This window comes from Trachurus japonicus, chromosome 7, assembly GCF_045865225.1.
Source record: "Trachurus japonicus isolate A0001 chromosome 7, Traja_1.0".
Lineage (NCBI taxonomy): Eukaryota > Metazoa > Chordata > Actinopteri > Carangiformes > Carangidae > Trachurus > Trachurus japonicus.
In genome coordinates, this window is record NC_140913.1 from 14,863,904 (window position 1) to 14,881,449 (window position 17,546).

The 17,546-nt window shown below is 42.1% G+C and overlaps 1 protein-coding gene across 3 annotated transcripts in view; it reads left to right on the top strand.

Annotated features, from left to right (window-relative positions):
- sema3h (sema domain, immunoglobulin domain (Ig), short basic domain, secreted, (semaphorin) 3H) overlaps positions 1-17,546 on the top strand; it is a 65,292-nt gene that overhangs the window by 21,961 nt on the left and 25,785 nt on the right. For all 3 annotated transcript variants that reach the window (XM_085781397.1, XM_085781398.1, XM_085781396.1), the window contains 6 exons: positions 6,469-6,623; positions 12,052-12,114; positions 13,280-13,399; positions 15,138-15,231; positions 15,573-15,692; positions 17,366-17,511. In XM_085781397.1, coding sequence (XP_085637523.1) covers positions 6,469-6,623; positions 12,052-12,114; positions 13,280-13,399; positions 15,138-15,231; positions 15,573-15,692; positions 17,366-17,511 — 698 coding nt within the window. The remainder of the gene's footprint in view (positions 1-6,468; positions 6,624-12,051; positions 12,115-13,279; positions 13,400-15,137; positions 15,232-15,572; positions 15,693-17,365; positions 17,512-17,546) is intronic.

The following is a 17,546-nucleotide window of genomic DNA, read 5'->3' on the forward strand; positions in this document are numbered from 1 at the left end:
GTTTATTTGTAAAGCAATTTTCATACAAACAATGAGACACCAAGTGATTTACAGAGTAGACGCTCTGTCTCTCTCTCACACACACACACACACACACACACACACACACACACACACACACACACACACACACACACACACACACACACACACACACACACACACACACACACACACACATACACACACTGCAAACACACACACTTACAGAGCATCAAGTGATACAGTAAAACCAGAAACTGAAGAAATGCTTCATGAATTTTCATCTGCACTGAAAAAATACTGAGTAACAATAAGATACTAAAAGAGGACATGATTAAAACTAAAGATAAAAATAGCAGAAGAACAAATGAAAATGAAGACAAATAGTAAAATAGCAAAGATATAATAAAGAAATGATAAACAGAGGAGATGTGTGTAAGAAAATAAAACCAAAAACAAGTAGGACTACAGGAAATAACCAGAATGGATGTTGAATCTTAGTTTCAGTACTTTGAACTTTTGTTGCTGATTCACTCATCACACAAACTCTCTATCTTTGGAAATACATTGCTCTGTCTATATACAGTATATATATAGATACATATGTGTGTGTGTGTGTGTGTGTGTGTGTGTGTGTGTGTTGACGAAGCCACTTTCAGTTCCCTGTCTCCTCACTGCGAGGCTGATTTAACTCCGTCTGAGCTGTAGGATCTTGTGACGGTGACAGACGCTGAACGTTGCCAGTATTTTCACTGCAGAGGACGTTTCACAATCACTTGAGCTGAGCTTCTTATTTCTTTTTTAAATGAACCAAGGTCACAGCGGCTCTCGTGGCAAAACGCTCTGTAATTCAGATGAAGTGCCGGGTGCTCGAGTGGGGTTTGATTCCCTGTGAAGAGGGCGGCTCTCACATGGAAGTCGTATAGGTTTGTAGTTTGTACATGAGAAGTTGACGATGTGGGATTCGAGTACTTGAAGCTGTCAAAACACAGTAAGACCACTAACGTGAATGGACCTCCCTCAAAAATGTTGAACGATTTTGTGTTGTTTTTGCAGTTCAATTTGGAACAAGTTCAGAGTAGAAACCTAAAGCTGGAGCCAGCATACACATCACATTCATTTAAATGGAAAACAGAAAACTTGAACTTCTCTTCAAAGCATAAAAAGCACATTGTTGTTTGAAGTTCATCCTTAGTCATGTGTTAAACTGCTGAGTCAGGCCTCGAACCCAACCCATCAAGGTGAAGGAGCATTGGGATGGTTGGAGCAGGTCACATCAGATGCATCAGAGCGGTTAGTGAAGTTACCTATGAAACCCAGACTGTTTGAATCTGTGTTTATGAGACTTTGGTTCACTGCACTTCAAGGTGGAGACGACCGGTCACGGTGCTGATGATTATTTCACTCATAAAAACATCACGGGTTGTATTGGAACCAGGCTTTTTAACGTGAACGTACACTGATACGTGATTAAAAACAAACCGAGATCTTTCTTCTTGCATCCCTGTCCAGCGTCTCACATCTGCAGGAGACGTGTGAGCAGGAGAATCCTGTGTGTGAGCGTTTCGTTCCCTGAGGCCAATCGAATCGTAAAACCTACAACAAAACAAACAGAAAAGTCACGATTCTGCTCGTTCAGTTTGGTTCGTTCGTTGTGCGGCTGCTGTTTCTGCTGCACCCGCTGAGATTAATGAAACCAGCATCAGTGTGAAGCAAAAACAATTTCCTTCTCTGACGTCTGCTGAATATTAACAGAGCTCCCGGTGGGCGATGAGCAGAGGTTTCCCACTGAGCTGAATACAGGTTTCTGTTATCAGCCGTTAGAGAGAGGAACTTTTACTCTGATCACCTCTCCACCTCCACCTAGTCACGTCTCTCTCTCTCGTTTCCCTTCTGCTCATCCATCTCTGACTGTCAGCACGTTGTGGCTCCTCTCATGTCTGTCTTTTTCTTTGGTCCTGCTTCTCCTCCTTCTTTTTCCTCTTCTTCAACTGATTTCTAAGCATTTTTCTGTGTCTCATTTTACTTTCCTCTCTCTGCCACTTTTCTTCTCTGCTCCTCTCTGCTCCAATCATCATTTTTCACCCTGTCATCACATCATTTATCCTCTCTCTCTCTCTCTCCCTCTCTTTCTCTCTTCTTCTCACCTTTTTTTCCACGTGCCTTCCTCCTCCTTCCCCTCCTCCTCACTATCTATCCATCATTTTTCGCTCTGTTATTACACGACAATTCTCCCTCACGCTCTCGGCTACTCATCCTCCTATCACAGTTGGTATCACTTCCTGCTCAATCCACCGGTACCCCATCCCACCCCCCATCTCAATTTACAGCCACTCTCTCCGCTACGTTTATCAACCTTTCTTTCCCAATCGCCTCCTGTCGTGTCCCATTCTTTTCCCTCCTGCTCATCCTCATCCTCATCCATCAATATTTATTAATTTCTCTCTTTCATTGCGCCCCCTCCGCCCTCTTCGCCCCCTCCTCACTTGTCAATCATCGTGTCATGTGTTGACATTTTTCCCATTCTCATCTCGTAGCTGTCTTTGCCCATCAGACTGTTTTCATCTCCTTGTCACTTTGCTGTGTCGTTTTTCTCATATTCTCTCAGTTTCCTCCTCCTCCTCCTCCTCCTCTCTCTATTTCTGACTTTATCTCTCTGTGTTATTTCACCCAGCTTCTCTCGCTCAGTTTGTTATGTGCACAAAGAAAAATAAAGATGTTAGATGTTTGAAGACATGCAGATTCAAACTATTTTTTTTGTGTGATCACAGAAGTTTTATTTTGGCCCTGGAGAAAAGTGTCTCCCCGCGCGTTTTGTAATATCTGTTTATGTTGAGATCACATCGTTACAGCCTGAGAAGGGGCTGCGAACAGGAGTCACATGGACTCACAGCGTGGAGCCAGTTAATTGGACAGAGTTGTGGGAACCTGTCATCTCGCTGTGTTAGATATGTGGAGACATGTTGCTCAGGTTTCTGTAAATTAGTTTTGTTTTTAATACAGACGTCTGGGGAGGTGTCTGTCTGACGCTTGGGGCTCACCGTTCGCTATAGCATCTAAAATTATTAGAGCGAGAAAATCCATATTTGTGTAACTGTGTGGAGGTGAAAAGACACCAGCGAGCAGCAGCCGCCACGCCTCCGAGTCAGGGTCCAACAGACGACACGGTTTTATCGACTCGGGCCTGAAAACGTCCTGCTTCATCACAAAATATTTTACTCCGCTCTTGTCGATTTGACCAATAGAACATTTATCACTCAAACTTTATTTATATCCGATACATCAGCATAAGAGATATACAGTATAGATAAATATCTCCTATGCTGATGTCTGGAGAAAAGACACCTAAGATAATTTACACCAAACCAAGATCTGTGACCCCAAAACCATGATACGAATCGAACCATTGATTTTGTGAACTGTTCTAGTCTTTTATTATTTATAATAGCCTAATTAATAGGAGGTAGCAGTTGGTCAGAGCTTGGTACTGTGGAGATGTTTGTACTGACTGAACCATCAGTCAGTCTATTGAGGAAGTTGCTTTTTCAGCAGGTCAGTGTTTTTATTTTGTGCAAATAGTTTCGTTCCTAACTGACCAAACCGGTTTCATCCATCCTTCCACATTACATCCAGCCCGTCATCATTTCATCTCTGTCTCAGTCGTCTCGTCTCATCATCTTTTCCGCTCATGTGGATCGATCTCAGCGTCTCATCAGTGTCCCACTTCTCCTCACGTCTGTCAGGATTTCTTTGTTTTCCGCCTCCTCCTCGACACGTTTGAGTCTCCTCATCCGTCTCTCAACTCTCTGCCTTATTTTCCTCTTTCCAATAAACCCACCTGCCAACTAAGATGATGCACAGCGCATAAAGAACAGATACAGCGCCGCGTTGAAGGTTCTCAGTCGTTCATCACATTTCTCTCAGGACTGCTGATGATTGCTGTGTGCTCGTCACGGACGCCCGTCTGGGCCAAATATAAATAATAACGACAGAGACGTGTCATCAAACCAATCGAGGATAGATCTGTGCTTTTTGAGGAGTGCGAATGTGGTCGTATGGAATTTTCATGTTGTTTAGTTACAAATCAGCCTCTCTGATTTAAATTTGTGAAATCTGTTTTAAATTTAGTGTTTCACAAACTCTGGTTGGGAGTGGTGTATACAGTATGAGTTGTTTTCAATATTACTGTAAACCAACTCATGCAACAATGCTCAAACAATATTATCAAAAGTTTGTGCAAACACTTTTGAAGAAAAGAAGAAAAGCAAACGGTGACTGATGACAAATGTTTCCCGAAGAAGTCGAACAGGTTTGAACGTTATCAGCTCACACCGAAATCTGATGCAGACAGATTGGGCTCTGTCTGTACAAGCCAAATAAGACATGGGCTGGTTTTCTATCGCAGGTTTACATCGGTGTGACCTCGATCGGGTCACTTAAGCATCAACTGCTGATCCAGTCAGATTCAGTGAAGTCGAACTTGATTTACACAGAAACCATCAGAGCTGGAGACAGAGGGCGTCGCGATGCCTTCAGGAACATTAGTCTGATCATGTTCTGTATGAAACACGTGAACATCTGAGTGTCAAGTGCATGAAGAGAGATGATGTGCAGCGTCTGAGAAGTGTCACCATCACTGCAGACACGCACACACACACGCACACATACACACACAGACGTTAATAGGAGTGAGCTGAGTTTGCTGAGCAGTGAAAAATGATAAATCTTCTATCTCTTCTTTAAATCTTTCCCTGACTGAAGCTGTATTGTGCGTCGAAGCTTCACTGGACAGTGATTTATGTAAATGAGAAGTTCTGTGTGTTTTACGCACTTGACACCTGAAGAGTTTTCTTTTCTTGGGTCCCTTTGGTATCACTTAATATAAAATGCTGCCGAACGGCCGGGCTGTTTATCGACAGGAAACCGTGTGCACTTTATGAACATCATGGCTCAGATTTTATGGGTTTTGACGTTGAAACGCTTTTTATGAGCTCTTTTCTGCCTCTCGCTGCTATTTGGAGCGGCCAACGTGTGAAGTTGCTCCTGCTGCCGCTGCTTTAAAGCCTCGTATATGTTATGTTTTTATGCTTTTAGCTTTGCGAGCCGCTGCCAAGTCCAATCCACCGACGAATCACTTGGCAGTTGAAAACATCGAAGCTAACACAAGACAGACGGACGTGCGATTCATGTCCTGGGCTCGGCTATCGGCCCATCTCTCCCGCACCATAGTTCTCATAGTTTACATGGTGGGAGAGTATAATCATTTAGAAAACATGTAATCTGCGGCGTTCGTTATCTGCCTCGTTCAGAACCATGGCTCGTTATCAAAGTATCTGTCTGGAGATGAAGTTCACGTTCACTCTGTCTGTATTCAAGTGTCAGTGTCTGTGTTTGTTTATCCTGAAAAGAAACATTGCAGATTGTTTAGTTTGACCTGAGATAAGAGACATGAAGACAAACAGCTGACAAGTGCGTGTGTGATAGATGCTGCAGGTGTGGGAATCTTTCTGTCTTTGTCTAATGCATTTGTTTATCTGGTTACGAAATAGTTTGTTTTACCTCTCAGACCATTTATTAAATGAACAGATGGTCACAGATGATGCTGTGTTGAGTGTTGATCCTTATTTATAATCCACAGTATGTCTGTGTTTAAAACACAAATCCTGTTGGGAACATGAAAGATTGACTGTAGCTCTACTCTCATGAGTCAATTAATTTAACTCATCACCATAATGATTCCCTCCACAAACAGCCAGCAGGGTTTTTTTATTGTGTCTTTTTTAAATAACATTTGCAAATGAACCACATAATGATGTTTTAAGCCTGAATACAATCATCAATACACTTCACAGTCAGTGTCACCACCACTAAACTTCAACTTTAGGTTCATTTAGGTTTATTTATTTAGCACACGTTTAAATTCAATGGTGCACGGAGGGAACGAAGCCGATTGGCTTGTACATAAGTTCCACCCCTATAACAAATTACAACAAGACAAATTTCTATGACTTACAAATAAACATTGAAAAAAAGGAGATAAAGTGCATACATAATCAACGTTATTTGAGCAAAATGAACAAAAATGAGAAAAAATGGAGAGATAAAGAGCAAAGTGATCAGTAACAAATAGAGACAATAGAAATAAGGTACAAAAAATTCATTAATTGAAATCATAAAAAGACAGAGTAAGGATGTGGGATATGGAGAGAGCGGGAAATTCAAGAGAAGTTGAGATGTATTTTTAGCTGCTTTTTAAAAAGTGGATAGGAAGAAATGGATCTTATTGAAGGAGGTAGTCCATTCCAAAACATAGGACCCCTATAAGTCATATTAAACTGATGGTGTGATCTGTGTCTGACGTCTTCTACAAAAGCTGGAGGAGCTTAGACGAGCTAAAATACAGCGCTCGCTTTAGAAAAAATAACAAGCTGACGGAAATTGATCTCACCGCAGACTTACCGTCTTTGTCCTTGTTCCTTTTGTCAGAGCTGGTACAGAACGGCCGCCTGCTGACGCTGCCCCTAGTGGCCGGAGACCTGCACTCGCTGCTGCCCGACGAAGACGGGAGGCGTCTGTACGTGGCCATGAAGGATAACCTGCTGTCTACGAGTCTGGACGACATCACACAGAACCCACGCAAGGTTAGACGCACACACTCACACACACACACACACACACACTAACATACCATCTGAGGCGAGCAAGGATACTGACACACAGCAGACACGTTCATGGAGAGGACCCTGAGACAAACACAGAGGCAAACAACAGTAGGTTGATAACGGATTTGTCAGAGCTTTGATGAGGCTAATTACTGGAGATACGAGGAAGAGGAAAGTCACACCCCCTCTGACTAATGTCCCATCACCTACAGCTCAATAATTCCTCATCATGCTCATCACACAAACACATCCGACCCTGATAAACTCTCCTTTAATCACAGCTGGAGAACTGTCACTGGTCAACTAAACATCTCCTTTCCTTGTCACCACAATCTGTACTATAGTTTATATTTGGAGAGGTCTGAGAAACCTAATGAGTCTCAGTTTGTTACAAAGAGATAGCGACGTATAAGCGTCCAGTCAGACCTCAAATTATTTTCCGCACATTTCTCACATTCCTCCTTCAACCACTGTCCATGTTCACTGCCAGACAGAAGACAAACAGCTCAAAACCGGATCAGGTTACGACTTCAAGGCTGGAGCAGATCACCTCCACATTTTTACATCACCGGTACTCTGTGTAGTTATTTAAAAAAATCAACATTTTATATCAACATAGCAAGATTTTACCAACCAGAAGTTTTCAGTTTCACTGTCAGTAACATGAAGTCTAACGATATGATAGTTAAAACCCTGAGGCAGGAAGTGTCCTCTCAGCTCTGCCCTGTCTTCATTCAGCTGGTCGTGTTCCCGCCCACTGCCTGCCAATCATCCTAATGAGGCCAAGCTGTGCACTGACTGTCTGCGATGGTGTTGCTTACAAAACATGTTTAATATCAGCATTAAGAAATCTAAAACTCAGAGGAGCCTCAACCCAGATTTACAACAGGAAACACAACGTTTAAATTAATCAGAATAAAAAATTTAAAAAAATCTGAGGTAAAACTACAGAATCAAACTGCATTTACAGAATAAAAAAATACCTTAGACACCTTATCTTGTTAGTACGAGGTATTATATTTGGTAGTAGATTAAGTAAAAGCAGTGTGCTTCAGTAGAAATCTGCTTGTTAACAATCATTATTGAACATGTGCAGCTGTTTGACACACACTCCCAGTCCCCTGAGCAAATACTAATGTAGTTTGAATTAACAAATAAATGACCTATTATGGGGTTGTTTCAGAGTCAGACAGACTTGATGATGCTTTGTCGGTCAGGTTGATTTCAGGGTCAGAGGAAGGACAGCGACAGAGGCGCCTCCTCATGACTGCATCCTGACTGGTCCAATCAATACCCTCATCAGTCAGAGAACATGCCGTCTGTTAGAGAGCCAGGCAGGTGAGACACAGACAGACAGACAGACAGACAGACAGACAGACAGACAGACAGACGGGCAGACAGCAGCAGTGGAGCTGGCAGCCACCCACTCATTGCGGCAGTGAGCCAACCACAGGACAGATCGTCTCAGTCAACTCATAACTCAGCTCTGTGCAGCCTGTAAACTTAGATATTTGTACCTTCAGTATTTATAGTCTGTTTGTGCTTTTCCTCTGTGGTGTTAAAACCACTCTTGCTTCCATTTTCTTTTCTTCTCTATTTATTTTCTCTGCTGCCAACATCCATGGCTTCTTATCAGCACCGGGCGGCGCTGGCTATTATTCAGGAAACGTAGGAAATTATAATGTTTGTTATTATGAACCTCAAATCCTTTTTTGAGGCTTAAATAAGCTTGAAAACTCACGAGAATTTGCACATGTATAAATTCTGTACACATTTGAAATGTACACATTTTATGGGTTTTACACACAGGTATGGAAAAATGATTCAATGGCGCCACAAGGAAAAACACTTTATTTCCACATCATATGTGTTCAGTCCAATCTTGAAATATTTGTGATGCTAAATTGCGCGGCTTTTGAGTTTTCATAAGAGGACCTTTGTTCACCATGAAACAGGAAGTTATTATACAACACACATTATCTAAATGTTTTTTCATCCAGTCTGCTCCAAACTATAACGTGTTTGATGACCCCACTATACCAAAGACACCTGCAGGTTAATCTGACACCACAACATATAGCAGTAATGACAACAATAATAATTGTTGAAAAATCAAACCTTTTTATTCGTATTGCACATTTCAAAGTTCTCTACATGAGGAGAAAATAAGAACAGTAGTAATAAAATCACAGTAAAAATAGAAACTACGCCCTGAAATCTCGGCCACATTTCTCTTTGATCAGGTCAGAAACCATTGAGACATTCCTTCTGAGTGACGCTGCAGCTGGAAGCCCACAATATACACAGGGTCAAACACACACAGGGCCTGTGTGTGTTTGTGGCTTTTTATTGTGTATTTGTTTCCATTTTCTTCGCTGCTGTTCGTTGTCAAACACACGGACATTTAACCTTTTTCTTCTTCTTCTTAAAGATCTTCTTTCTTCTCCTCTGGAGTTTTACAATGAGGAGCTCCAGGTCAAGTTTTGCATTTAGACTGGATGTTTTTTTTTTTAAACTGCCAAAAAAAATCAACTGAAACAGAAAAAAAGAGGAAACGGAAACTTAATTTGACTGAAGAGTTTGAAAATATTCTGGGAAACATCTTCTCTCCTTGAGGAATGTTTTGTTTGAGTCCCAGTCTGAATGGAGAATCTCTTATAAAAACACATTAACACATTTTTAACATCCCTGTCTGCATAAACCCACATGCTGCTTACGTGTTGTATAAACTGACGACCAGCATGCTGCTCGCAGACGGGTGTATTTCCATTAACGCGAGACTTCACCTGGTGAGAATCCTCTGCCGGTGGTCCCTGCTCCTGTCAGTTGGTATTTGCAGATAAGGAGGAGGAGGGGCAGGCGGAGAGGGGGGGGGGGCTGCGGTGTCTTATCTAATCTGATGGTCTCTGCTCTACGGGAGTGACTCCATCGGGGAGCAATTACCAGCCGTCCACAAACAGTTTCCTGAGCGCACCGTCGTTGGTTATTAATCACATTCAGAGCGGCTGCTGTCGCGTTTTCTGCACCGAAGCAAAAACTCAGACCTGCAGCTTTTATTTTCGAGCACAGATCATTTGTCTTAATTATTGGTAATGAGTTGTTTTTTTTATTTGGCTGCTGAAGTTTTGTCACTTGTTTGAGTTGTGTGAACTGAAACAAAAGCAGAGTTGCTCCTCAGTAAACTCTGCAGCGTCTGTGGTATGTGGAGATAAGTGATCACTTATCATATCGATTCGATCTCTGTTTCACCACCGAGCCCTCAGAGGGAATGACTGACTCAGGGAAACATTCACATTAGTCATGTAGCTGCCATCTGACACTGAGCTTCACCTCTCCCTCCCTCCCTGTCTCCCTGTCTCCCTCTGTCTGTAATTTGCTCGACTATTGGCTTCACATTAAAGCCTCATTTTTGGAGTGTTTTTATAATACGCTGATTAAATTCACATCCATGCAATCAATGCAATTTGTTGTGATTAGAGCAACAAATGTGAGAATCGTGTTCGTTCCAACAGACTCGTCTTTTTCAGAAATTAGTCCACTGGTGAAGTCATCTGTTTTCTGATTGCACTCTGGTTTTTACGGGTGATTATCTCACCTCAGCCCACCGCGAACTCACTCATCTGCTTTAAAACCAAGAAACAACCCTAGGTGCCGGTTCTGAAACAACCTGTGGATCTCTCTGTGGCTTCAAACACGTGGCACTCGCTGACTGTTCTGCCTCTAATCTGTTTCAGACCCTCACCAAACACTTGACTCATTTCACGTCTCTTAAAGACACAGAGGCCGTTTTACAGGATTTATCTCCTCACACCTGTTCACCTGCCTCCACCACAGGTCTGTTACTCAGCTCCAGACCTTTAACAGGACCCAAATCACAGGTTTCAGCCTCCATACGCTGGCTCTCAGAGCGTTTTAGAGTTGATATTAGGATCCTACTGTTGTAAACCTCCTCACAGCCACTCTCCACTGTTTATACCTGACCTTTAAACAGAGGAACCTTAGAGTCTCAGGCAGAGGAGCTCTTATTGGTCGTGGTGTAAAACTAAAAAGTTTTACATCCCAGCCAGTCAACAAAGTTTTATTGATTTTCTGTCTCATGTTAAATGCATTTAGAACATTATTATTATATTTTATTATCTCCTTTGTTCCACAGGTGGAACAACAGGTTTAAAGACTTGTTTTTCTTTTAGCAGAAACATTAATCTTAGTGTTTGAGGGTGACGATAAAGAGCCCGCAGTCAATGTAAGAGACAGAACATAAACAGAGTGTAATGCACTGCCCTGTGTGCTGGCTGGTGTCAGAATGAAGATGTGAGTCATGTATGGAGGTTTCTGTGTGGGGAAACGGAGAGCAAAACAAAAATCACCCAGCCTTTCTGCTCCAGAGCCCAAATGTTGCTCTATTTTTTTTTTTTTGTTAATTTTACATAACGTACATTGGGTGAAGACATTTTACTCTCCTTTACTTTCTCAGATCATCCACAGTTTTTCAAAATGTAAGAACTTTGTACAGGAGTTCAGGAGGTGAGAGGGAGCATTAGAACAACGGAAAGTGTGTGTGTCAACGGGGTCTCATAGAAAATATAATAAAACTAAGATGAATAAAGGAAACAATGAGGTCAGATTAAAATAGCATTACAGGGTCAGTCCTTCAATTACTCCACACATTGTCAAATGTTGATCCACTTTGTCTACAGTTTAATGAATCCAGTTTTCCTCAGCTTATTTTTTCCATGAAGTTTAATTTATTAAATCAAACCAGCGCCTTGTGAGCAATTTTGCAAAAATACCAAACATAAATTCTTCTGATCGTTGTCAATTTCCTGTGGAAAAGTGTAAAGGCCTTTGTCATCTTGGAAGAGAAGGATGTTATAGTAGTAGCCTTTTGGGACACGGTCCATCTTGAATTGTTCAATTTGTAAATGAAATATTACATACTGTATATAATTTGTTCTGGAGACGTCATGGGTCAGATCCTCTGGACTCTTCGCCATCAAAATATTTCACAGCTGTAACAAAACTACTGGCACAGCTGTATTCTTGTAATCACACAAACAATTATGATAATGGTTTACACATAAGAACAGAGATCATGTGATTGCCTGCTCTGACAGTTCAGCTCATCATCACCATTTGGTTTTTATTTTCCCTTTGCTGACACTAAACAAGATGAATTAACCCCCCCAACACACACACACACACACTCCCTCTCCTCTTCCTTTCACATTAGTCATGTTCTGATGTTTTGTTGTCTCTGATTCGCTTCCTCGTAAAACACCTGCCAGACCCCAAAGCCTTTTTATCGGAAACCACAGGGTGAACGGTAAAACACAAAAACACACTGCTATAATCACTCTCTCTCTCTGTCTTTGTTTTTTTTTTTATCTCTCTCGCCCGCTCTCTGCAGCTGTACTGGCCCGCCAGTCCAGATCGGGTCCAGGAATGTCTCATGGCTGGGAAGGATCCAGAGGTGATTCAACATGCATGCACACACACACACCAGATTGCATAAGCACAACAACATGAAGAAGACATGAGAAGTTAGAAGGTGAATTCACACAGACAATGATCTATGATATTGATTAGTGGCTCACAGGTCGGACCGAGTTGTCTTTGTCCTGCCTCACAGCAGGAGCTCAGAAACAACAGAGCAGGACGGTCACGTGACAGATTAGGATCTGGAGCGGAACTAGAGCTGAATGAACCTGATTCATTTAGGAACAATAAACAAACAGAGATGCAGGCGAGGAAACAAGATTCAGGTCAGAGGGACACAACGATGAGTCGGGGACACAGCGGACGGACAGAGACGCCTGTTCAGTGTAGGCTAATTTATCTGTATAGCAGCCTAGTATACAAGCATAATGAGAAAACTATGGCGGCCCTGAGGGCTCACTGCAGCTTAAGAAAACACACGCAAAGACAAGTGTTTCCAGGGACACAAAAAAGTGACGGATTTTGCTAAAGATTGGTGCTAAGCTAACAGTACGTAGTATCATAACATCTGAATCATAAGATATTGACAGTTTAATAAACCAAACAAGCTCACTCTAGGTGACCGTCAAGAACAATTGAACTAAAGCGCCCCACAGTCCGTCACTTTTTTGTGTCCCCAGGAACCTGTTCTGAGTTTTTGCAGCTCATGTATTGACAAATTGATGAAGTTCAGGGTTCCTATGCAAGTATGGAAAGTATGGAAACGTATGGAATTTGATTTTATGCATCTCCAGGTCTGGAAAAGTATGGAAAATGGAAACTATTGTATGGAAAAATATTTATCTTAATACTTATCTGGGTTTGGTCTCATCTGAAGTTATTTGGGTTAATTATTTGTATGCACTATTATACCCAGCTACAATCTCCAGGAAATTATTTGGTTTACACATTCAGAATAATGAAAACAAATGATAAATTGCATGATTTTTTTATGTTATGCACATCTATTTACTCAAATATCACAAATAATTTGAATTTTTTTACAGAGAAGTCTGGAAATTAGGGTCTGGAAAAAGTATGGAATTTGGAAATTTAAAATGTGTAGGAACCCTGGAAGTTGTTTTCTGTTATAATAATTTCACTTGAGATTCCTTGTGGGTCCTGTCTGTGAAGTCTCACGCTGTGTTTCTCTCTGTCAGACGGAGTGCGCCAACTTCCTGCGAGTTCTGCAGCCGTTCAATCAGACTCACCTGTACGTGTGTGGAACCGGAGCCTTCAACCCTCGCTGTGCTTTCATAGCCACCGCCGTCTTCCAACGGGTACGACTGCAACCACACACACACACACACACACACACACACACACAACCAATCAATTTTCTTTGATTAGTTTGCTTTGTTTGGTAGAAAAATTGTCACAGTGATTAGAGGGAAATCTCTGAAGTGTTTTACAAGAAAAACAGGACCAGATGAAAATAATCCAGTGTGAACATCATGAAGATAAAAATCAAAAGTCAACAAACATCTGTCAAGATCTGTCTCTTATTGTTTGAGCAGCACTTTGCATTCACACATTTCTCTGTCAGCGAGGATTTATATTCAGATTTGATCTGCTTTGTTCACACATAAAAACATTTCAAACACATGTGTATAATTTTTTTAAGGGAGATAATGTGGAGGGCTCATCAACGTAGAATAAAGATTACATCAAAGAAAAAAAAGGAAGAATATATTCAGCGGAAGTGGAAAAAGAATTAATAAGCAGCAAAATGAATATATAAGATAGTGGGTTTAAGTGGACGATTGAATCCTGAACAAATGTACATTTATGCAAGTGTCACATGTGCTGATGTTTTAGGTTTTTCACATTTCTTCAGTATATTCATCTTGAATTTTAAGGTTGAAAAGTATTTGATGTGTCTGATGTGCAGTGGTTTTATCTCCACGTTCTCCAAACAGCTGCAGCTCTGCAGCACAACTAGGATACAGGCTAATATGGGTTTACAATGTAACACATAAAAACCAAAACTGAAATACTAAAAGGTTGACTGCAGATCACACTGCTGTTCCTCCCACCCACCGCCCTGTCTGTGTGTGTGTGTGTGTGTGTGTGTGTGTGTTCTGGCCCCCATCCACAGGCCTATCAGCAGCTGAAACATCATACGTGTGGTGTCTGCCCCTATGCCCATATACCCACCAGGGTCCAGTCTGTGCCATCTGTCCATTACATACACAATGTACCTTTTGTCATTGAAGCTGTGGTGTGGTGGTGGGGGGGGTGGGGGGCAGCAGCGACTGGACACTATCTAATCTTTATTTGACATTTTTATGTCAATTCTAATGTGAATTGAGTGTTGGAGTCTCCTTCACACGACTCAGTCAGATTTGTCGTCATTTAGACACATGTGGGTTATTGCTCTGTCAGAAGTAGGCTAATGATTCTAAGGTCCCTCAGTTATGTGTGTGTGTGTGTGTGTGTGTGTGTGTGTGTGTGTGTGTGTGTGTGTGTGTGTGTGTGTGTGTGTGTGTGTGTGTGTGTGTGTGTGTGTGTGAGGTTTAACCCTGTCCTAGTTGCGTGAGTGTGGGAGTTTATATGTGTGCGGGTGTGTGCATTCCTACATTTATGGTTTGTGAGGTTGCATGACTTTTAGCTGTGTGTGTGTATGTTTGCATGCGTGTGTGCATTCATGCGTGTGTGCGTTCATGCGTGTGTGTGTGTGTGTGTTAGCTAGCAGTTAATCCCATGAAAGGCCGTGTGAGATCAGAGCAGAGGTTCAGACGTGGTGCTTAGAGGAGCTGGTGGTGCTGACTGATTTAAGACTGGACTTCACACATTTTAAAATCCCTCCACTTAGCCTGATTACCCCAAATTAGCAGTTCACTCTCTCACTCTGTGTGTGTGTGGGTGTGGGTGTGGGTGTGTGTGTGTGTGTGTGTGGCCCACTGGTTCAGATGACGGCTTCTCTAACAGAATCAATTGATTAAATAATCTGAAAGATGAAGTTTGTCTCCTGTCTCCAGCTGGTTCTCCTCACCTCAGTCTCTGTTTCTCCTCCAGTCGGAGCACCAGACTCTGTCCTACAGTCAGACGGAGTGTGGGAAGGGGAAATGTCCCTATGACCCGTTCCAGAAAACAGCGTCCACTGTGGTTGGTAAGTCCGTTGTCACCTGACGTCAACATGTCTGAGAGGTTTCACGTAGTAGGTGTGGACGATCGTGAGTTTCTCCTGGGAAACAGAAAATGTGTAGGCAGAGAAGAATCTTCTGAATGTGTGTAATCAATCAACTCATCAAACAAACAACAGAACAAAATGTGGGTTTGTTGCACAACAGTTGACTATATTTTCTCACAACACCACCACAGTCCTGCAGCTGAACATGAACCTTCATTTTTGTGACTTTTCCTTTGACATCATGTGAAAATTCAGCATCAACCAGTAGTTCATGTTAAACCTAAAACACCTGTTGTTGAATCTGTCGTTGCTTTGTGAAGATGGAGAGCTGTACGCCGGGATCACCTCAGACTTCATGAGCAGAGACTCCGCCTTCTTCCGTAGCCTCGGCAACCGTCATGTCATCCGCACCGAGCAGTACGACTCTACCTGGCTGCAAGGTGAGTGTAAAAAAGAAAAGAACTAACAGAACAGAAAAAAAAACTCTGTGTTGATACCTTTTAGAAATCAGCATAAAATGGTGTTGTACTAATATTTCATCCATGACACAAATAAAATGATTTTACCCTGTTCTTGTCTTAATTAACCTTCTTCATCATGTGTTTATGGTCTCTCCCCTCCTGACTTAGTTGTCGGGCATTGTGTGGTTGAATTACAGTATGACGTGTGTAGCAGTGCTAACATGCTAACACTCCTGAAGTGAAAACCTCTGCACACAACAAGATGGAGACCACGACTAACTGATTTGTACAAAGAGCAAAAAAACTCTGATACCTATTAAAAGCCTAACTAGGAACGGGAGTTGGAAACTAGCATTAGCTATAATCTCTGTATGCAGAACATCAGTCACATTGACTTGTTTGTAACGAGTGAAGTGTTACTGCATTATCCCTATCAAATAAATTAATATTGATAAATATAATATTGCAGAGTTAATGAAAAAGAGTTGATTGGTGCGGTTTTGCACTAATTTAGGTCTGCCCTCTATGTCTTAAGGCCTCTGCACACTGAGTCTGTTTTTTTTCATATGCGTTTTCTTAATCCGTCATGCAACAAAAATCGTTACGCACAGACCCCTTGCACACTGAGTCCGATGCCTTTTATTACTATGCATTTTTATATGCATAGTAGGGAGACAAAAGTCGTCACGCAGTGAGGATGATTTTGTGGTCCACTTGTCAAGAAATAAAAAGATAAGAGAAAAAGAAAATATTGTGTCCATCCAATCCTGAGAGGACGCCAAGAGCGAGGGCACCTGCTTGTAAATGAGCTGTGGAATTATCATGATCACTTCAACAGTTTATTTTAGGATGTCAGTGGTCCAGTTTGATTATTAGGTCTACTGGAGCCACACATTACATTAAAAAGAAGACGACCAATTTCCATGATCCTGAACAGCGGCCGGCACACACACACACACAAACACACACACACACACACACACACAGGCAGCTCGGCGGGATTTAACAGCCTTGAAACACCGATGTGAGTGGTCAGAAAGACTTTTCACGGATGCGAAAAACGCAGAAAATTGAACCTGTTCCGAATTTTTTTAAGACGGACAGAATTTTCGGAGTCAGTGTATAAACGCAATTAACACAGCATGAGGTCGAATGTATTTTTTGACGTGCGGCAATTTCGGACGAAAAAAATTGACTCAGTTTGCAAAGGCCTTTACTCTGTGTTCACTCTAGGACTGGAAGGTGTCTCTTATTAGTCAGGAGGTGTGTGTGCGTGTGCGTGTGTGAGAGAGACAGACCTTGAGCACCTGCAGGTTTGCCAGTCAAAATCAATCAAATCAATTATCTAGTAACAACCGAGTCTCTCCTCACATCATGTTCTTCTGAACCAAACTGAGAATCGCTTTCTCTGAACCGTTTCCCACTCGCCCAGCTGGTGTTTTATCAGACCTGTGTGTGTATGTCGTCTGCTGCTGATAACAACAAGATACATGCTGATTCTCTGCAGCTCAGAAAGTCAATTGTGTCTCTGTCGTCCCTTTACTCTATCTCTATTTCTACATGCATGTTACGTGCCCATCACCGGAGCTTATATATAAGTGTGTGTGCGCACACATCTCTCTCTCTCTCTCTCTCTCTCTCTCTCTCTCCAGATGCCCAGTTTGTGCGGGTAGCGCCGCTGTCTGAGACTGATAATCCAGAGGATGATAAGGTGTACGTGTTCTTCACTGAGCGCGCTCAGGAGGCAGAGGGGGCTGCTGGGAAGGTGCTGTACTCCAGGGTGGCACGTGTGTGCAAGGTACGGAGGAGCAGATACAATCCAGAAACCGTCTG